Raw genomic sequence first — 22,108 nt, forward strand, 5'->3', positions numbered from 1 at the left:
TGCCCCCCCCTTGTGTCAGGCCAAGGTTAATAGCCTGCTCAAGTGAGTACTAGAAAATTTAAGTGATGGGGTCCAGTGATTAGACCGCCACCAGAGCGCAATCTGACAGCAATCCAGTGTGGTCCATGGCCTGAGATATGCAACACCATTCAATGACATGCAACAAACCTGAAACATTTAGAGAAGTTGAATCGAGTAGTGGAAATCTAGTTAACAGGAGTCATTATGTTGTGCTGAACTCGAGTTAATGGCTCGAGCTACTTCAATACCATTACCAGCTGGCTCATGGGTTCACAGAGCTGGAGGAAATCAGAAAACTAGTCACAGATAGATTGATGACAGAGATAATAGAAGACATGACAGACATATTTATAGATGAAACAATCTGCTGAGTCCTGAAGGCTTCTCCTCAGCCATTGGAACAAACAAAGCCAGAGGAAACAAAGTGAGGAATGTAGAAGTTCTCCCAGAAACAGTCGACAAAGAAAAAGAACAAACAAATGGGGAACAAACAAGCAGGGCATTGAAGCCCATTTGAAAAACAGCTTGTGTCTTCTGACAAGATACCATGGAGATTTGATGAGTCGTTTGGCCTCAGCTCACACGGACGGCCTTTCGGAACTCAGTCATTCGGCTGCAAAACAATTGAAAGGGAAGATGGGTGGTAAAAGGATTAATACGAGAATGAAGAAAGCAATGTATTGGGATGGAGGGGGCATTGGGCAATGAGGACTGCACCATTGCGATTTCGGGAAGCGGTGACCGGGCAGTCGTGATGGGACATGGGGATGGAGATTGAGAGCTGGGTCTTGGAGTAGGCAGCGGCCTGGTTGGAGTTCTCCCGTTCCAAATCCACCCATGAGTCTCTGCTCTTCTGCGGCCACTCATCGAAGAAGTGGCGCAGAGGCCTTCGGCCCTCCTCCTGCTCCCTCTCCACCTTCAGAGGCCTCTCCAGCTTGAAATCAGCCCCCAGAACAAAGCAGTGCTGCTGCTTCTCCTCTGCATCCCTGCCACAGTGAGAGTAAGTGCTCTGCTGCAGGGCAGAGCTCCCCTGTTTGGTATCTCCCAGTAAGCTCATCCCTAGTGGCCTGAACTGCCATGAGCTCTCCTTCTCACTTCCTGAGGCCTCTGAAAAGAAGCAGTACTCATCCACATCCTTCATTCCATGACAATACCTGCCATTCCACTCATTCATTACCACTAGTTACAGAGACACCTACATAGATACATAGACAGAGAGACAGACAGATAGATATAGATAGAGAGAGAGAGAGAGAGTAAGAGTTGTGAATGTCAACCTGTAGTCCTTGTCAGCTTGGGTGTAGGATGGAGTATGTAGATTGAAGTGGGGAGTGTTGAGGCCAACACCAGGTGTCCTAGAAGAAGGGTGGCAGGTATACAGAAGGTGGTAAGAGTCTGGAGTGGAGATGGAGAGAGGAGGAGGGGGGTAGGGGGAGGGGGTGTGGGTGTGGGAGGTGGAGGTGGTGGTGGTGGTGGTGGAAGAAGAGGTGGAAGAGGGGAGACTGGTGGCCAAATACATTTCCACAGGCTTTCTTGAACGGTTTTTGCCTCTGTGCATGTGCCTCTCACAGTATTTGGAGTCTGGGTAGGCCTCTTTGGAACACCTCCACTTCTTCCCATCAGTTCTTCTGCACCTCCCTGGCTCAGGATCCTCTGCCTTCCTGCCAAAACCCTTCTGGTTCCAGCCCCAGCTCACTGCCATTCAGAGACCCAGATCCCAGTTTCTTCTCAAAAAACCACATGGAAGGGAAGTAGATGACAAAAAAAATTTATGTAGAGGAAGGAAACTTACTCGAAGGCTGGGGATGGAAGGCCAGAGTTGGGGAGGGAATGGTGGAATCCAGCAGGAAACTCCTCCTTAAGGGGAGGACGAGATCAGAGGGAATGGGGATTCCTGAGGCCATATACTTGAAGATGAGAGCCTGGTGCTCCAGCTCCTGCCACTGAGATGGTGTGAAGGGATACCTAGAGCTGTTCCTCCGACTCATCATCATCTCAAAACCAGACCACAAACCTTACAACAGGAAGAGGAGAAGAGCTGAAAACAGAGAGAGGAGGAAATGAGAGAGGAGACCAAAGCTACAGCTTCTTACATCTATTGATATATTTGTATGGAGTTAGATGTCACAACCAGGAGAGAGAGGAAGGGGGGGGGGGGGGAGGGCAGCCTGCATTTAATGCTGAGGAGCTTGAGAAATTATAATAAACAATAATATTAGGATGGGGATTATTTTATGATGTGGGTGCATAGGATGGGTCATTCAGTCAAGAGGCAGAGTGTAGGCTGCAGAATCTTCTGTGTAGTTGCATGGATCAATCAAGACTCCTGAGACTTATAAAATATAATAAAAGAAAAGGAAAAGGGCGAGCAAAAGGGTTGGGTGGTGGAGTGATGATACATGGTGCATGCCTTTCCATGTCACTCGGGTAAAAAAAGCCACTAGTTAAATGCTAATGGCTGTCAGAATGGTTGCAGGTGGTTCTGCCACCTGAGAGCAGTAGACTCTGCTCTTATATTATGGCTGAGAGCAGGAGCAGGAGGGGGCAGGTGCAGGTCTGCCAACCAGAAGGGAGCAGAGCTATTCCCTCCATCTTTAGCTCGATATTTCTCTCTCTATCTCTGAACCAAGCTGCTGTGCTCTGGTGCCTTCTGATGCTGTTTTCTTCTGCCAGCTTTACGGAAACTCATAAACAAAAGAGCTGTTTGGGAGTTAAACTAAAACACAAAGTAATGGTAAAGATGCGGAAACAATGAGAGAGAGAGAGAGAGAGAGAGAGAGAGAGGGAAAAAAAAAGCTGTGAGACACTGTACTCTTCTACTGCGGCTTCCCACTTTTTGCTGTTGTTTCTTCCTTTCTTCTCTTAATAATTTATTGTTTTACTTGCGGTTCTTTTTTTCTCTGTCTCTCTCTCTACTGGTAATGCCACCTTTCCTCACCTGAAGCTAGCTCTGCTTTGGTTTCTACTTTGAATTTGAGAAAATAGATGATACAACCTGGGGTGTTGTTATGGTCACCAACTGGTAAGGAAATTGAGAGTTCGGAATGCCTCCTCTTCTCTTCTCCACCAACTATGTCCAGTACTTGGAAGGTTAAAGATAGTTCAAAGACAGGCTTTATGAAGAAGAAGGCATGGAGGAGAATTATAGAGGTAAGGCTGCAGGAAGGTGATTTGATCTCAAGTTGGTCACCAGAGTACTACTGTCTGTTTCAGTCTCCTTTAATACCTTTATCTAAATCCTAAGGGGTTTGATGGAGTTTCTGGATATGATTTGAGTTGAGACATTTATCAGATGCTTATGATGGTACACCACACTAAAGAAGTGCATTGCTGGTACACGATGTGAAAATGTTTGGAACTAAAATGAGGAACATATGGGCCTGAATTGGATCATTGCCTTCCACTTGCTGGCCATTGCAACTCGAACAAGTGACCATAAAGCAACCTAAAAGCATGCAGGTTGGAACTCACTCAAAGGAGATAGAATGGATACCCACAGCAGCAGTTCCACTGTTTTCTTTCTGAACACAGGCATGGGGGAGGCTCCATTCCACCATAAATCCTTTTTGGCTTTTTTCTGGTCATGGCATGATTTATATGAGGCCTTGCAAGCTACTGACCCCCTCCAATCACCAACTTGTCACAAAGATCAGAAGGATGCGATACCATGTGAGTACACCATCTTTGCACCCCTTTCTCAGCTATTCCAATTCTTCAATGACACAAGTTGCAGCTATATATTGGTCATGGCCCAAAATTGCTATCAACATTTATGTGAGAACAGAAGTTATGGCAATTTAACCAAATAATAGTAAGCATTTTATATTACTTTTCCATATCAAGATCTAGTAGGCATTGCTTAAATATTTTATTTTGTAAACAATATCATAATCGAACTAAGGCCGCTGTATATTGACTATAAGCTGGATATATAATTGTCATTATGTAAATAATAGAATGGAGGTTCCCTTAAGACTGTTGTTGCTGTCAGCCAATGCCAAGAGCTGTCGACATTGTAGTATATGTGCTGACATGGTGCATTGAGAATGTGCCTAAAAATAAAGCACCATTAAGGGCATCCAAGACTCAATCCATGTTCTTTGTGATATCAATAAGGATTTTTTGGTCACAAGTCAGCCTCTTGTCGCATTTGATTTTTCATAATGTCGGCAGACTCGACAAATTAAAAGAAAAAATGAATAATTCATGAATATTTTATCAGCGATGTGACTGATCGGGCTGATCGATCAGTCTATAATTCATGAATATTATTAGTTGTTCATGAATTAATTGTGATTTTGTAGATGAACACTCATGAATTACATGTTCATTCTTACATGAAACAGTATATAATATGTAATTAATATTTTATCATTTTCCTTTAGGCAATGTTTCATGAGAAGTTCTAAATGTAACATTCAAAGGCTATTCTTAGAAAACCTTCAAAAAAATAGATACAATATTACTGCTTTTAGTTGAGTAAAGTATTCTAGAGAGACCAAATAATTTTATCCAGATTATTGATGAGATTTTGTATAGGTCAAGGCTATATACATCTAACTCTCTTCAGGCCGTCCAATGGTAGGAACCTAGTACACTAGGATGCTTTTTTTTTATTGAAAGAATTTTGTTCTTCTTGAGTTTTGAAGAAAGAGAGTACTTAATCCATTTAGTCATGCCTATCCAACTAAAAAAAAACTTTTAAAACCATGTTATCTATTAAAATTTTCCAACCAAATAAAATTTTGGTTTTTTTTTTTGCTGAAAAAGAAAGGAGAAGGGGGGAGGAAGGGACAAGCTCACCCCCGCGTAGCAGCCCCCACCTGCCAGGAGAATGTTCGATGCGGGCAGAAATGATATTTTAGACATTCTTCGAAAACAAAAGGAACAAAATACAGTATAGGAATATATCGGAACAAAAATACTTATTCAAGTATTTTATTGCATCTTCTCTCATTTTTTAGCCAAAAATGGAATCTCTTTCTCTCTCTCTATCTCTTCTTTATAGGAAGCCTGAGGCTATGTTCTTTGTCTATGTAAAACAGTGTTTCCAATATGATCCTACAAAAATATTGTCCCTAGGGGAAGGCTAAAGTGGAGACAGCTGCAGCCTACCCATTCCTGGGTGACAGCAGACTGCTCCTTCTGTATTTGGCAAACATTGCTGTGTGTTCAGTGGCGTGGTTTCAGCATCTTCCAGTGTGCTCAGCAGTGTGATGCAATGTTGGAATGAGTCATAATAGCAGAGAGCAGCAGCAGCAGCAGCAGGGGAAGGTGAGCAAAAAGGAGGGTCTTTGTTTTGTTGCAATTTAAAGAGAGAGGGGAGTTTCCACCACCACCACCACCACCACCACCACCCAAATTCCTCCCTCCCACCACCACCTGGCTTCAGAGAAGATAGCAGGTTTTGGAAGACCAACAGCACTCTGCACCCACTGCCACTGTGAACTCATACATGCCCCTAGTCCACTTTTAGCTCTCTCTCTCTCGCCCCCCTTCCTTCCTCTCTTCCTTTCCCAATTAGTATCTTTTTTTCCCACTGGTTACTGGAAAGAAATGTTCCTCCTTTTCTTCTACATGATATAAAGGAGTTTTGAAAATAAATACAGGCTTTGTTTTCTTTTGTTTCCACAATATAATAATAGTTGGATCAGTCTAGCCAGGGATCAAGATATATAATCGTAATTACTTTTCCATCCTTCTGCTTCTTTTTTTTTTTTGTGTGTAATAGCAACACACGCTAGAATAAATTGAACTCTTTTGTTCTCTTTTTTTTTTTCTTTTATATGTGTAATAGTGGCATTCGCTCGATGGACCTAGTCTAACTAAAAATTTCTTCCATTTTAGATATATTAATGATTATTATTTCTGTTTATTTTGCTATAGAAACATTTTTGCATGCATAGCAACATAATTTGCGTGACCTCATTACCAGTACATTAACCGCTAAAACACACACAAAATGAGTGTCTCCATTTGAGATTTGGAGCAAAAAGATCCAATAAACTTTAAGGAAAATTTGTATAAAAAATCTACTTAATTATTGATTTTGCAAGGTATCAGTTTCCTTTTTTTTATAGCTGAACAACATGTAATTGGAAATTTTCAAACAATTTTACCCTGGATCTAAGGAAGATAGGCTATACACAAATTTGAAATACTCGATAATTTATTAAATTGCATATCCAATATATATTTGTTGAAGCTACTGCCTGTCTTATGCTTAGTCACCAGGGCATTCATTGGAGAGCCCTGAATGTCTGTCATTTAGGCAAAAAAAGACTGCATTTTCTTGAAAATTTAATAACTAAGTGGAACTTTTTGTGCAGAGCCCACCAAATTTAACGCAGATCATATTTTCCAAGAAAAAGTATTTCTCAAATGTAAAAGATGAAATTTATGTAAAGTTCCCTGGATATGAATAAAAACTGAAGCACAAACACAGATACGTGCATCTTTGGACCTCTGTAGCGAACCTCTTGGCAAATGGATCGTACTGTACTACGTCTGCAAAGAGAGGAACACGAGAGAGACAGAGAGAGGCCTCATGGATGCCTGCCCTTGTACCATTTGCATGAGATAAGAACGATTCATTTCTGGGTAAGATTCCACTTCTTTTCTTCTTTTTTTTTGGTTTTAATCTCTACACAGGAGCTGTCAGAATATAAAAGTTGTAAAACAACAGGAAATTACAAGGTCAATCTAGATTTGGACCTTCAAGCACGCCCAGCTTTTGTTCATGTTACCTACACATCTTCACGAGCTACAACATCCAATTCTCGATGTTTTCAATAACTTCCTTCTATTTTTATGCCGAGTGCAGCGAGATTGCTTCAAGAGCCCATATGTTTTAAGTCACAAAACACCAGCAGCACAAATTCACAGACAGGTCAAGATTTCACAATCACATCATATGCCACGGATTCCAAGCAGGAGAGTGAGAGTGGAAGAAATTATCCAGCATGATTCCTCAGAAGAATTGGGAAGACGGCCTCCAACTCACTAGTAATATCTTGACAACTCCGACTGTGAAAATCTCTCTGATGTTCTTATGAAGAATTCTGGTAAGTTATCAACAAAAAAAAAAAAAATCTGATAAGTGACCTTTCAAACAAGAATAATGACATAACCAAGAGAATCAGACCAACAATCTGAACCGATAGAGATGTTTGATTGGCCCTCTCTTGCTTTCTCCTCTGGAAAAAGTAGAAGCATGAGGACTAGGAAGCAAGTTGCCACTAGTTTGAAAAGCAACAGCAGAAATCATAAGAAAAGATTGACAGGTTCTCCAACTCCAGGGTATTGACATCCTCAAATTCCAATAAAATAGAGAAGTTTCTAGTAGTTCTTTGTGTAATTATGTCTTTTAACTCTTGGGGAAATGGATAATCTATGAAATAAAAAATCCATTCGCTATCTTTGCATTTTGACTTATGGTACAGATATAGACCTTGAGGCCTAATGAATAGGTAACAGACGGATTAGCTTTCTTTTCAAGTAAACACTGGTCCAGTCATTAAACACCAATATACATGTTCCTTCGAAATGTGCAATCAATTAACAGTAAGATTCTATAGCAATTAAGTATAATGCAACAATAAGTTAAAACCATCCGGACCATGCAATTCTTAAGTTTGATGAGAGGTCAGAATTTTCATATAATTTTGCACCTCAATCCATCCCACAAATTTCTAATATATGACCACCAAGGCATGGAATATCTCCAAACCTGCATAAAACTATACCCAGAGAAAGAACACACGTAATTATGAGGTCCTGTTAACCTTTATCACCAACATGAGAAAGAATACAAAAGCTCCTGAATCTGAAAACCTAAAATCCAGTGATTTCCTCCATGATGGAAACAAAACCTTTTCAGTATGTGATTATATCATCAATCTAGGCAGGGTTCATAAATTCTAAATTGTTGCACCCTTATAGAAATAGTTAAGATTAAATCAATGTGAACCAAAACTATATTTATAAACTTTCAGAGAATTTACACTTCTAACAGGCTGCAAATTTCGGTCAGAGCTTTTTAGTTGTGTCACCTTCTTAGGAGTGGAATATTTAATTAATACTAGAAAAAGTTGAGCATTTTTGAAGTAGTAATAGACACATGGAAAACATGAAGAGATGCATCTGATGTGTAGCTTTATCTTCGACCTATCTGAAATCACAAATTTTCTTTCAGACTTGGTAACTTCAACTATTAAAATAGAATTTAAAGTTTAAACTATATCATTTGATCAACCTGTTATTTTACAACAAAGGTGAGAAAAATACAGAGACCTAAATTTGATATTAAGCTGGATGGAATATGAAGGCAGCAAGATGAAGAAGCAAAATACCTGGATTGCTTTCATGACCTCCTTCTGGCGCCTTGGTTACCAGAACCTCCCACAGCAGCTCTAGTCCTTTTGGTAGAAGGAGAGAACAAGGTCTGTACGTACAGAGAAAAGCTGGGTATCCACAAAAAGCTGCCACAATTCAAAGGAAAAGACACAGGAAAGTTAAGCATGGCGAATAGTTAAACCACTGTATTTAACAGTTCTAGCAGCAAAGAAAATCCTTCCCTTCATATTTTAACACAATCACAAATACACTATTGCAGTACTACTCCATAAGGAATGTAGGCTATCATGTTTTAACCTTTCAAGATCTGACATGTAATTGTTAAGTTATAATATTTGAAATCAGAAGAGAAACTATGATTAAGGCTCCAGCCTTTCTTAGCACCCTCCCCCCCCCCCCCCCCCCCCCCAACCAAAAAAAAAGAAAAAAGAATTAGGTTGTCATATACCATTTACAGCCCTAGATTCTAGAAGCAAAAATCAAGAAGATTGTTGCAACACCACTGGATGTACCAATCACTAAAAAGATTTCTAAAATTTCTACTATTGAGTGAAATCTTTATGTAACTTCCAGTTCAAAATTTTATGTTTCGAATATACAAAGAAGATAGTTATGCAGATTTGAGACAAAATTGATGGCTCCATAGATGGATTATACCCTGACCAGAATTGCTAATGAATTACAGTCCTGGAAAAAACCATAATTATTTAATTTTCAGAAAAAATCCAATTCAATAAAGAAAAAGGTTTGAGTGTCCAATAAGCATACCTTCATAAAGGATCTGTCGCGATTTGGAAATGATTCAATAAAACTCTCTTTTAAAAGTAATGAAACCTAAATAATTGGCAAAACAAACATTAGTAGTTCAGGCTCAGACCAACAGAGCAAGATTATCAGTTCCAGCAGTAGAAACTAATGAAAGTCAATTATAAACTGAATCAATACATACATGTAAAAAGAATTTTAATGACACCTTTTTTAAAAAAATAATTAGGGAAACATTTGACAGCAAATTTGCTCACTTGAATTAAGATAATATATGTTTAATCATTATCCAAACAGATGCAAAACTGATATTGTGTTTGAATTAACATGGGCAGGATCTCCCACATTTCTGGGAACTGCCCAAGCACTGAAAGAGAAACAAACATGCTCATGCTATGTTCACTTAGCTCACTGTTGAAGAATCATGAAATGCAGTCCACTTTAGACTACAGAGTAATGTGGATGTTATTCATATAGATATTTAATATAGACATTCAAAAGAACTTCAGAATACAGGTATTCTGTCAACATGAAAGAAAAACTGCTAATTAAAAACTTAGTTTCAAAGGTGATGGGCCTAGCCTGTTGCCCAAGTGATCACCGGAGCCCCTACTTGGCCAGATTATCACCAGGAAACTTAGTATGGAATTGGTCAGTTTTCTATTCAACTACTTCATTAACACACACATGTGCACAAACACGCCACGCCATACACGGATACATGATAAACATATTGTACAAAATTACAAATACACATTAACAATATCAATCACTTCAAAAATATAATCCAATCCATAAATTCCATACTCAACTCATGAATACATGATAAAAGTAATAATATATCCCATTGTTGTCTTATTAGCTGAACTGATGGATATTATTGAGCTTACTTGGTTATCCAACTTGTTAGAGGGAAGAGCTTGGATTTTGGGTTTCGAATCATAGACATTTCTTGATCACTTGTTTTATATTTTGATTTAAGTTATTTTTATTCATTCACAATACAATCTGATTTTTCTTTGGGCTCCAATACCTCACTCTATCCAATTGTCATAAAGTTATAAGAAAACATATTCTATACATATAAATGCGCATCCACAAATCTAGACATGATTATGTATGTGCATCGTTTCCCATGATGGCCAGTGTTGGTCCATGCCAGTCAGCACCATAAGAAGCCGCGCTAGGTTCAGCACCTAGCGCTGAGTCAGAGCAGGAATTACTGAGTCCTTATTTTAATTAGTTTAATTACAAATACCTACTATTTCCATTATTTATGTTTTGGCCCACATTGACATGTGTCAGCATGGAAATATGCATTTTATGTATGTATTTACATATGTATTTATGTATGTATATCTGGGTGTAGGGATGCAATTATACTAATTTCTAATTTAGTAGATCTAATATGAATGTATATATAATATAGTATTTTGTATGATTTTATGGAAGACTAGGCAGTGGTCTCCCGGTGTCCTCATGGCCATCTATTGCATCTAGTCAGTTCCTAGTCATTGTCCTCTATAGGTACAAGTTTTAAGCTCTCTTAAAAAATACACATCACCTCAATAGCCTCAAATTTATATTGCATCTTGTATAAAAACAATATCAATATCACAGTTTGTAAATTTTAGTTCTAATCAAGAAAATCACCAAGTAACCAAAAGAACATTCGTGCAGTCTTGCAAGTAAACGTTCTATTGAACATAATAATGTAAAATTAAACTAAAGGAATTAAAATGATATATATGCTTCTCTCAAGAGGAGAGGGTATGTACTCCCTCACTCCAAAATCAATAATGGACACCTAAATCAAAGACCCCCACCATTAATCATATGATCTATACCACTAAAAATGCCTAGAAATCAAAAATCTTATATTTCGGCGGTCTCTAACGTATGCATCATATGGACATAAAAATAAATTATTTTCATTGTGCTAGTGGGCTAAAATACATGATAAAGCATTTAAACTGAAAATCCACCTTATTGATCATGATTTAAACATGCTAAAGCATGCATAGATTCAAAATCAATAGATTTTAATGCTTAGATCATAGCAAGACATGGTCTCATATCATTTTTACACCCACTTGATCCATAGGTTAAAGACCACCAAAACACATGTTTTTTGGCTTCTAGGCATAGTATAGATCATAATCAATGATATGGATCTTCGATTTAGATGCCCTATTATTGATTTTCGGAGTTGAAAGGAATATCTCAAGACGAGCACAGTCCATCCCTCTCTCTCTCTACATACATACACACACACACACACACACGCACACACATATGTATATACACATATACATATATGTGTGTGTGTGTTTTTATGTATATATGTGTGTATGTATATACATATATAAATATATGTGTGTATGTATATACATATATAAATATATGTGTATAAATATGTACATCATTATCCTACAACAAAAAGTAAAAAAACCAAGTAATCAAGTTTAGAAAGAAACCTTGTCATTATTTGATTGCACATTTGTGATTGTATGAGATCTTAGGTTGGAGCATAGAGAATCTAGATAGGATCTAAGAACTGCTAAGAAACCTTTAGCAGCTTCAACCTGTAGATGCAGGAAAAGTAGAAACAGTATAGAGCATCAAAGAGATGTCAACATAGTTTCAAACAATTAAAACCACTCCTATTTCCTTGATTAAGAAAATTAAGCTTGACTGAATATTAGTCCTCAAAGAAGATGGTGTCGTATACTACTGTTGATTTAGGCTACAGATTGCAAAGGATGTCAAACATGCTTAACAATTATGAGCATTTTCTTATTGTGCTGGTAGAGTCTCCAGTGGTTGTATGGGAGACAGGTCAATTCTGTCCTCACAAGAGTTTGGGAGGTAGCAGTATGTACGGGAGAGTTACATTTCGTAGCCCACCTACAAGCCTCTTCTACCCCAACCAACAAAGAAAAGAGAGGATCAAGTTAATGTTTCTTTTTTTCCCTCAAATGCTGTAACACACGAGAATGGCAGCATACAGCAATGACATCTGACATAACTAAGTCATTGTTTTCTTTTCCCACAAAATGCAAGACAGAGCAATGACAGTGTATGCACATTGACTTCTAGCATAATGTCTGATTGCTAATGAGAATGTTCAAAGGAATGTTGCTTTTATCATAACAATGACTTTGGTTTTGGCACAAAGATGAAGTGCAAATTCATGTCATTTGCTGGCTAAGATAAGATACAAGTTATAAAACAGGCATGGCAGTGCAAATCCTCTTATACCAACAGCCAGGAAAGGCACTTTAAGCTTAAAAAAAAAATTTAAAACTTCACAAAACTAATGGTCAATACTTCAGCTCCTCATTGAGGCTGAATTATGAGCACTACTAATTGCACTGAAAGCATTTAGGTGCTCTCACATGTTAACTGAATTGTCAACACATTTCTAATGCAAGTGGCCAGAGAAGCTGTGCTTCTCATTGCATTCCATCATATGAAGCATCTTAAGAATGCATGACAAGGCACTGCCTTGCACCTTGACAAATTTTTTTACTGTACATGATTTTACACTTATTCAGTTCAATTTACCTGAATAATAAAAGATATATGGATGAATATAAGAAATAATAAATTTAAAAATGATAAAAAGATTATAACTTGTTTAAATCCTCAAGAACTTACCTGGACATCTGTGCACTCATAAACTGGTCTTTTTCTTGCTAGAAAGCTTTCACCCACAAGCTTTGCATGATACGGACCAAGAGATGATAGCAACTCTCTTTGTCGGGGTAATTGTGGCATCGAGGGTGACCTCACCTGCTTGTGCAATGGAACGACTGATCAGAGTTCTTTTAAATAGAATCCAAACTTCAATACATTATAAAGAAACATTTCTACTGAAGTTGCTACAAATAATTCACGGCAATCAGAAGGAGAAAGAACTCCAGCACATATGGAAGGTTAGGAAAACAGGTCTATAGATCACAGTGCCATAGCAACAACCAACGATCTGCAACCCAACTACATGAGTTTGGCTTTCCCATAATACATTCTCAGGAAGGAAGGTTAAATTTTCATGACCCTTTAAACTTCCTGGCTAACAGTTTTTCTGGATGGTGGTATCTTAACCTCTCCCCTTTATTGACCCTCGGTACATATTTGAGTAGCTTCCATACTAGTGTAAAGAGTCATTCCCAAACAACAACTTTAGGAAACAGAGCTGACTGTTTTGGTCTCCCATACCATCACAGCATCACATTTTAGACGCAAAATAAGAGGACCAAAATTGCTACCTATACATAAACCATTATGCACAAAGTTAAGCAACCTCCAACCCCCCCCCCCCCCCCACTTAAAAAATATAAAAAAAAAGAGTTGAACAAACAACTTGTATCGATATATAATGTTATCGTTATCAAAGTCTGGAGATATAATCAAGAGGTCTTGCCCCACCTTCTTGGTTCAGCCTTGTGGAACCCGCACTAGTATTCCAATCAGGGATTGAACTACATGACCATAACAATGAAACTAGTTATTGCTTAAACTATCCAATTTAGTATTTCGAAGGGATTAATTGAATAAAGAGTGTCAATGACTATAAAACATTCTTAGCATGTTTCAGAGTGGGTCATTTGAAGCATAAGCCCAAATTTCAATTAATATCAAACTCAAACTGCTGAGGACTACCCCATCCCTCTGTCCCCATGTCATATGTCTATAATTCAATAATTTTATAAATACTCCTTTCTTTAACAATTACACCTCTCTCATTTTATTTCTTTTTCTCTAAGAAACAAGACAAGCACACCAGCCAAGAATGTGTTTGTACATATAAACTTACATAAATATTAGGAAAAAAATGATGGTGATCATAGTTTTTTTTTTTTTTAATACAATGGCGACTCACACTGATCTTGCATGAGTACGGCCAATAAAGTCAGAAAAAAATTGATGAAGAGGAAAAGGAACAGTCTCGTGATTCTCCCAAAGGACTCCATCCGAATGTTGGGCAGTAAAGGAGGCGACCCAGTCAGTAGCCCTGTTTGCCTCCTGGTAAACATGAGTGGCCCGAAAGGAGCCATATCCTCTCGAAAGCCTGTGTATGTCCCGTAGCAGTGGTTGTCCCTATATTGGCATTGAATCCATTCAATCACCATGGCAGAATCCCCTTCAAGATATATACAATCTACATCGAGGTATACTGATCGTAGCTTTTCAAGGTCCTCATGTGCATTGCACATGAAAAACACCACCATATTTGTTCTAACTTCTAAGACCTATCCTAAGAGCATTGTTATGGGTGTAAACCTGGGTTTTAGTGTGTTTAACAAGGAGTTTGGGTGTTTTGGGGGCCAAAAATGCCAATTTGCTCTTCGTAGTTCACTGGACACCAGGTTTTCATCTTTCTTGTGTAGCTTTGGTGGCAAGGTAGCATTTCCTAGCTCTAGTGTTACACTCAAACTACTGAGTGACTCTTTATTTGTCCTCCACTCTTTCACATCTCGATGTCTCTTCCATGTTGCTCCTCTTTCTATGTTCCCACGTGTATAACATGAGTTGAGTTCTGGTACCATGGTGATTATAACAACACATACAAGGGTGCACATATATAGACTCCATATAGCAAGGTTTCAAAACCAGATCTGTATGGCTTCATCTCAGCCATTCCAAATTGGACCCATAATATGTCAAGTCCTAGGACAAGTCTAAGATCTTGATGCTTAAAAACTTGGGTTGTCTCAATTCCAGCAAGCACGAGTTGGGCAAATTACCAGCATTAACCAATATCCACCAATACTAGCCGGGTTACATCAAAATAGAGATGTGCAAGCCTCTTCTTTTTCTTTTTTCGCTTCACAGGTGAGGGGAGGAAAAAGAGAAGTGAGAAAGACCAAGAAGAAAGGGAGCTTATATCTGGCTTTTATTCCTTAGGTCTAGTCTCCACCAACCCTTAATCCAGATTAAAAACCTAGTAATCTCCTATCCCACCTCATTTTTCTTTTTTATCAATTTTGGCAGAAAATTAAAAAGAAAAGTGAACCCATGAGCTTTTTTGTCATGAATATTTCATATGTTGTAGGTTGGACATCAAACTACAGGTTTTCTTGGTTGTGCATTTTCTTTTTTATATAACAATATTATTTTCATAATAAAATAATTATTAAATAAAAATTGAGAAATGCCTAAACAAATCTTAAAAAGTCTCTAAACAACCATGCAAAAAACAAACAAGGGAAGAAAAAGAAGCTAGCATCCAAGTCAATTACCATAATGCAAGGCCACCCAAAGTGCCAATACAATTTTATATGCTATACCAATCCAACCTCTGATTGATACTGGGTCCAAGACTGGGATTTAAAGTGTTGCTATATGCACAATGTATAAGCTCATACATCTTACACACGATGACAAAAGCATCATGACCACATACTATGATGTAATTATGTCAATAATATTGTGTCACTACAAAAAGTAACTTAGAGCTATGGATCACCTCCTTTGATTATAATTTTGTAACAATAAGTACCCTTTGTGACAAGATAGGCAAAGAGGAAAATACATGTGAAAAATAAAGATCACAAAAATGAAATTATCACCTACTAAAAAGGAATTAAACTAGCAACTTCGCACATACTAGATACTTGATATGGAGAAGATTATGAGATTATATGCCTAACGAATCAAACCATAGCCATAACCATCTAGCCTTTTCCTAATTATTTGAGTTCAGCTTTATGGATCCTCATTCGCCAAGTATTGCAAATAACATCACATTTTATGTTCCATCCTGATAATATAATCACCATGTAGTCCAAATGGTTTTCATTCTCAACTATTAGAAAGCTTATTAGAGCTTATATGCAACAAATCAATCCATGCCTTTTATCAAGCCGCCAGTATAACAATTCTTGACTACTTGTTTTGCATTTTCAGTAACTGTATGTGGAGACAACCGTCCTTTACATCTAATGAGTCAGGAAAACTCAACACCAGATATATTCCACGGTCCAATCAACTCCTATCTAATTCCATGACACAGATGTATTGATCCCGAACAAAACCACAAGAAATATATTAAGGGATGAGGATAATTCAGTCTTGTTGCTTGGCTGCCTCACATGCCTGAAGATGTCCAGCAATAGCCAGTGATTTCATGTTTTGCTTACCATGTATAATTGTTAATTCTTTGCGTTTGGAATTCTAACAGCCCATTGCATTCACAACTTAGCCTTGAGTTAGAGGATTGTAAAGGCTAACGAACAATGATTATGCTGTCATTTGATCAATATCTAACCTGTTCTGATAGCAAAGGCTGATAAATGCTCTTGACAGCTATACATGATAATTAACCTATTCTGATAAGTGATAACAAACTGCTGTAGGACAGCATAGGGAAAAGGATAGGGTTTTCTGGGGCTTTAAGATGTATCTGAATTCAGACTGATCTAAAGACTTGCTAGAATTTCACGTTGAGAGTTGAGACTTAATTTTCTAATATAAGTGAACCAGCAAAACTCTTAAAGAGAAAAGATCACAGTTCCCCAACTATGAACCTAGCATTCAGGAATCTAAGGTTACAAATAAGGTTCGCCGTACCGGTACCGAACCCCGTACCGATGCCGTACTAGTATAGGCGTACCGAGTGTCGGTACGGTACGATATGCGGTACGCTAGGTGTACCGATACTGGCGTACCAATATCGGTACCCATCGGTACTGGTACGGTACGCCCGGTACCAACCGGTACAGCATACCACTTACAATTGACTTGAGGGAATCAACACGAGATAATAACTAAATTTTATATTGCTAGAATTTCTTGCAAAATTCTGAAGTTAAACAGTTCAACTATAGCTGAATATGAAAATTAAATAGATGATGAGATATATGCATATATCCACAAGGGAGATGTGAAGGATTTTAATTGAGGGAAAAGAACTATGTTGTGGACCATAACAAAAAAGGCCATGGAAAGAGGAATAAGAAGAGTGAAAGGATATTTTAAAAATGAAATTTTGCAAATGCACTGCACATAAGAATCAGTCTTCGAGTTTGTTAGTCCCATATTCTTCTGATCACAAGAATCACATGTTGACATCACTGAGAAGCATAAATAACTTATAGATTTCCTTTAAAATAGCTCCACATTTTCTGCATCAATTATACAGGTTTCAAAGAGTCCAATGTTTAAACTTACCAGAAATTGCAAAATCTGGATTCCCATTGAACCCCACATAGAAAGACACCAAAAATATATCATCACGCAACATCAAATGTAAGTCTACCACCCTGGTACAAGATACTTAAGTTTGCGAATTTTGATGAATAACTCAAAACATTTGTAAGCCAATACCAATGTAGGAGTTGCAGATACTAAACCCACTGAATATGGGATTTCAGAACCATATGATGTTCTAAATCATGGCCGCTTTAGCTGCTTACTCATCTGCCTTAGTGTTCTGCATCATGTCCGTGTATAGAGGATGATTGACTATCACAATTCCTAATTCATGTTGCCAAGTTGACATGCAACATCTTATTCAATATGTTATATTTCATTTTAGATTTTAAATATTCTTTTAGATGACTCCTCTTTTAGTCTGCCTTCACTTTTGGGTAACGTCGACGGAACCGAGCCGAACCAGCTGGTTCCGCCCGTTTCGAACCGTACCGGTGGCTCATCGGTACGGTCCCGGCTCAAAAAATAGGACGTGTTTCCGGAGCCAGAGAAAGAGAGCGAGTGAGGGAGGGAGGGAGAGGGAAAGGACGCCAGCGGAGGGCCGACGGAGGGCTGGCAGAGCCCAGCAGAGGCCGCAAGGGGGCCGGCGCCGAGGAAGAAGGGCCGCATAAGCGGCCGACCCCTAGGAGAGGCAGAACGAAAGAGGAAAAGAGAGAGAATGGAGGAGGGAGGGAGGGACACCAGCGGAGGCCCAACGGAGCCCGGCCACCCCAAGAGAGGCAGAACGAGAGAGAAAAAGAGAGAGAGAGAGAGAGAGAGAGAGAGAGAGAGAAAGTGGGGGAGGAAGGGAGGGACGCCGGCGGAGGGCCAATGGAGCCCGCGAGGGGGCTGGCGCAGGGCTCCGCCGGCCCTCCTCCAACGTCCTCTCCCTCCCTCTCCCGCTCTCTCTTTTCCTCTCTTGTTTTGCCTCTCCCCTGTCTGTGTCGGTACAGGACTGGCATGGCATGGCCGAGCCATCCCATCGAAAAACCCGTACGGGTCCAGTACCGGTTCCTCCGACCTTGCTTTTGGGTGTTCACTTCGCACATAAGCATTAGTCAGCCTCCTGCCTACCCATCTGTCACATATATATTTCTTTTAGAACATTGACCATTTCTATAGATAGCAATCTCAACCCAAATATGCAATAACACCAAGATAATTTTCTTAAATTACACCATATCTAATGAAAATAATAATAATAATAATTAGTAAGCATAAGGCTCCTACATTCACATGTATTGAACATTATAGACTTAGGCAAAGGGTGGACTGGCCCATTATGGGCCCTATATATTTCGAAGTAGCAAAGTTTTGCATAATTAATATAACTAACAGGTTCTTTAAGTGTATATATGTATGTGTGCGTGCGTGTGCATGTGTGTAATAACAATTTTGCTTGAATGTTATCAAGTAAAGAGAGCTGGTACTAGGATTTCTTGGTAGTTTCAAATACACAGGTTCATCTCTGTAGATGCTACATGCCAGCAAGCAATTCGATTCTTCAACTGCTTTTAACCCAATAGGAAATCTTATGCAAAATATCAATTATCTCACAGTTTTGATTGAGTTTATTAATATTACAACAACAATGTCCAGAAAATGAACTCTGTGAAACCTAAATATATGTGTATCTATTATTGCAAATGTTAAAATCAAGTTATCAATAGGTCTTACTTAGCATGCTCCTAGCAATAAGATAAGAAGAAAATTGAAATAAGAAATTTAAAATAAGTGATGTTTTGAATATAGCAAATTCCAAAAATTTGTGATAGATGGTGATCTAGTTTCAATACTTACTTAGCAACAATGTCCCAAGAACCTCTATCATTCCTCATATACAAATTTTAGCATGTTAATTACATCAACTTATACACCACACTTGTAGCAATACCAGAGGAAGGAGGTCAAAACAAGAAATTTGAAACGAGCAATCCTGATGCTAAGTTGCTGAGCATATTATCTTTATATATAAAGAGAACTCTTTAACACTGGGCATGTGAGGCCAGACTTCTTAACTGCGAAGTCTCCATTTGCCTTGCCTAATAATTTTAAAAAAAATGCAATAGAGTCCACAGCCTTTTGTTCTCCCATCACCCTCCCCATCGGACCCTTCTTAAAAGGCACATGCATGGCACAGTTAAAAATACTAGTCTGTATATAACTACAAGACACATCTAGTAGTAAAGGCCCTGCTCACCTGGTTCTTGTTAGCATCAATCAGAATGGCATTTGCTAACTTCGGTTGAATGTCAGCAGTCTTATTTTTTATGCCAACCTACACATACAGCAAACACTTCTCAGAGAGATAGCAGCAAGATAAGTTAAATTGATGAAAAGTTAAAAAAATAATAATAATAAATCTAAACTCTGTGTTGGGTTTTGTTGGTTGGGGGGGGGGGGGGGGCGCCACTAGACAAGACAGAAGAAAGGTGATTAAGGAGATACAGATGAACATTTTTTTTCAGTAAGGGTCACATGCACTCCATTCAGTTATAGAGTTCACAAAGTAACATGGTAAAGTACGATCCACCAGAAATTTGCTTCTGTCACATATTAGTAAGTTAAAAGTTAACAGTTCAAGGACATCTGCTTATACACGTCTTCGTAGTAAATGTAAGTGGAGTGTGCTTTCCCAATAAGTATATGCAGGTGTGCCATCCATAATATTGACGAAGAAATTACAAAGTTTAAGATAGATAAAGCACAGATTTAGCAGGATCCTATCTGATGAGAAGCAGAAAGATAAATAAAGCACAGATTTAGCAGGATCCTATATGATGAGAAGCAGATTGGTGCATAACAACTTCTCTTTATAAATGAAATGTACAACCAAGGTTTGCAGGACCGTTTGTACCGGCGTACCGGTGAGCACTGGCACTGGTACGGTTTCGGTTCGGTACCAGCTTGAAACCGGTACCACAAAACAAAACACGTCCACGCGCGTCCGGGACGCGCGCGGACGCTTCAAATGCCACAGAGTGGCATTTAATGCCCCCACGCGGGCTGGCAGCCCGCGTGGGCACGGTGCCCCGCGCTCGGGCGCGATTTCCTGCTGGGAAGCGGGCGCGATTCCTACGCGGGGAAACGCGCGCGGGCGCGCGCTCTGCTCGCGCGTCCGCGCGTTTAATGCCACTCTGTGGCATTTAATGCCCCCACACGGGCTGGCAGCCCGCGTGGGCACGGTGCCCCGCGCGGGAAACCGCGCTCGGGCGCGATTCCTACTCGGGGAAACGCGCGCGGGCGCGCGTTCCGCTCACGCGTCCGCGCGTGTTTCCCAATAAAAAAATGCGTCCGCGCGCGTCCGCGGGGAAAGTGTGGCTTGGACGGTGCCCACGTGGGGAACCGCGCTCGGGCGCGATTCCCTGCGGGGAAAGTGTGGCTTGGACTGGTGCGAACCGGGCCGGTTCGCACCGGTACCGGCTTGTACCGGGCCGGTTCGCACCGGTCCAGGTACAAAACCAATCGATTCCGACCCAGTTTGGGTCGAAACCGTTTTATACCCCTGTACCGGACCGGTGCCAGTCGGCACCGGTCCGATACGGGCTGAACCGACCGGTACAGGTCGGTTCAGCAGACCATGTGTATAACCAAGGGATTGGATCTAGTTTCCAACTTCTCAGCTAAGCTGTCAGAACGGATACTTAACAGATCAAGTGGTTGCCTATGTCAATTAGTTGTCAAGAAGCCCTCATGTAGTATGTGCTTAGATAATTGTTCTAAGTGTCCAAACCAAAGTCGGCGGAACTATCCCGAACTGCCCGGTTCGGGCGTCCCGAGCTGTACCGGCGGCAGACAGGGACGGTTCCGACTAAGCAACCGAGACGCAGTCACCGGAGGGGGACAAGGAGAAGGAAAGAGAAGAAAAGAGAGAACGAGCGGGGGAGGGAGGGAGAGGGAGGGAGGCCGGCTGTCACCGGAGGGGGGCAAGGAGAAGGAAAGAGAAGAAAAGAGAGAACGAGCGGGGGAGGGAGGGAGAGGGAGGGAGGTCGGCTGCAAGTGGTGGAGACCTAGACCAGGCCTCTCTTTTGTTTGAAACAGGGATCCGACAGCTAAAAATTTCGGCCGAACTTCGCTTAAAAATTCTGAATTTTTTTAGCGGCCAGGCCGCCTCCGCCACCAACGCCGACAATAGCTGCCTCTGTCGGCCTCCTTTACTCCCCAGCTCGTTCTCTCTTTTCCTCTGTCCCAAGGTCTCCTGTGTCGGCACAGGCACGACACAACACGATGCAGACCCGTACCGACTCGTGCCACCGAACAAGGCTCCGGTATAGTTTCCGGTACCGGCACAGCAGACCATGGTCCAAACATGATGAATTTAACAAATGTCGTGTTGCTTTTTTTAACTCAAGATCTAATAGCTCAAAATGTTTCAATTGAGTTAATTTAACTTGATGAGCCATCAAATAGTGCACAACTTAGACAAACTCCTACAGTTACTTCTTTTTTTGTGAAAATAGTGTAAGTGCTTTTTCTCATTCATGGACCTAAATCCTAGTATGGCCCATCTAATTGCCTAGCTCAGCTTCAGCAGCTCATCTATCATCAATGATTGTCATCAGTAACCTAATTACCATGTGTGACCAGTCCAACAATCCCATCTCTTAAGCAAAAAACTAGACATTTTAATATCAAAGCTAAAGAATCGAAATATTCATTTATGGAATTATTTCTCTAATCAATTTGATTATTTGAACTGGCTCAGCAAAACATTCTAGTATTCTTAAACATGCGAAGGAGCTCAGGCACTTGGAGGGTGCTCAAGTACTGT

General features: G+C 39.9%; 2 protein-coding genes across 10 annotated transcripts in view; both read right to left on the reverse strand.

The window, feature by feature from the left end:
• Positions 1–306: 306 nt before the first annotated feature.
• Positions 307–2,178, reverse strand: LOC103703280 (growth-regulating factor 1). 2 transcript variants are annotated; one of them, XM_039131505.3, is made up of 5 exons: positions 2,115–2,178; positions 1,814–2,035; positions 1,299–1,716; positions 739–1,175; positions 499–634 (listed from the first exon to the last, which is right to left on the reverse strand). In XM_039131505.3, exons 2-5 carry the CDS (start codon positions 2,013–2,015, stop codon positions 627–629), a joined length of 1,065 nt encoding a protein of 354 aa, XP_038987433.3. In that variant the 5' UTR covers positions 2,016–2,035; positions 2,115–2,178; the 3' UTR covers positions 499–626. The 2 variants fall into 2 exon arrangements, with proteins under 2 accessions (XP_089784573.1, XP_038987433.3); XM_089928447.1 differs by lacking the exon at positions 2,115–2,178 and having other exon boundaries at positions 307–634; positions 1,814–2,102.
• A 4,216-nt stretch (positions 2,179–6,394) lies between these two features.
• The window catches only part of LOC103703282 (uncharacterized), a 37,455-nt gene continuing 21,741 nt past the window's right edge, over positions 6,395–22,108 (reverse strand). For 4 of the 8 annotated variants that reach the window (XM_088714347.2, XM_039131508.3, XM_039131509.3 and 1 more), the window contains exons 15-20: positions 19,538–19,615; positions 12,802–12,936; positions 11,619–11,726; positions 9,145–9,210; positions 8,373–8,501; positions 6,395–7,082 (exon numbers count right to left, since the gene is read on the reverse strand). In XM_088714347.2, coding sequence (XP_088570473.2) covers positions 8,433–8,501; positions 9,145–9,210; positions 11,619–11,726; positions 12,802–12,936; positions 19,538–19,615 — 456 coding nt within the window. In that variant the 3' untranslated portion in view covers positions 6,395–7,082; positions 8,373–8,432. The remainder of the gene's footprint in view (positions 7,083–8,372; positions 8,502–9,144; positions 9,211–11,618; positions 11,727–12,801; positions 12,937–19,537; positions 19,616–22,108) is intronic. The other 4 variants (XM_088714351.2, XM_088714350.2, XM_088714349.2 and 1 more) reach the window with 2 other exon arrangements.

Source organism: Phoenix dactylifera, chromosome 18, assembly GCF_051530095.1.
Source record: "Phoenix dactylifera cultivar Ajwa chromosome 18, Ajwa_hap1_PhDact_Kaust_v1.1, whole genome shotgun sequence".
Taxonomy (NCBI): domain Eukaryota; kingdom Viridiplantae; phylum Streptophyta; class Magnoliopsida; order Arecales; family Arecaceae; genus Phoenix; species Phoenix dactylifera.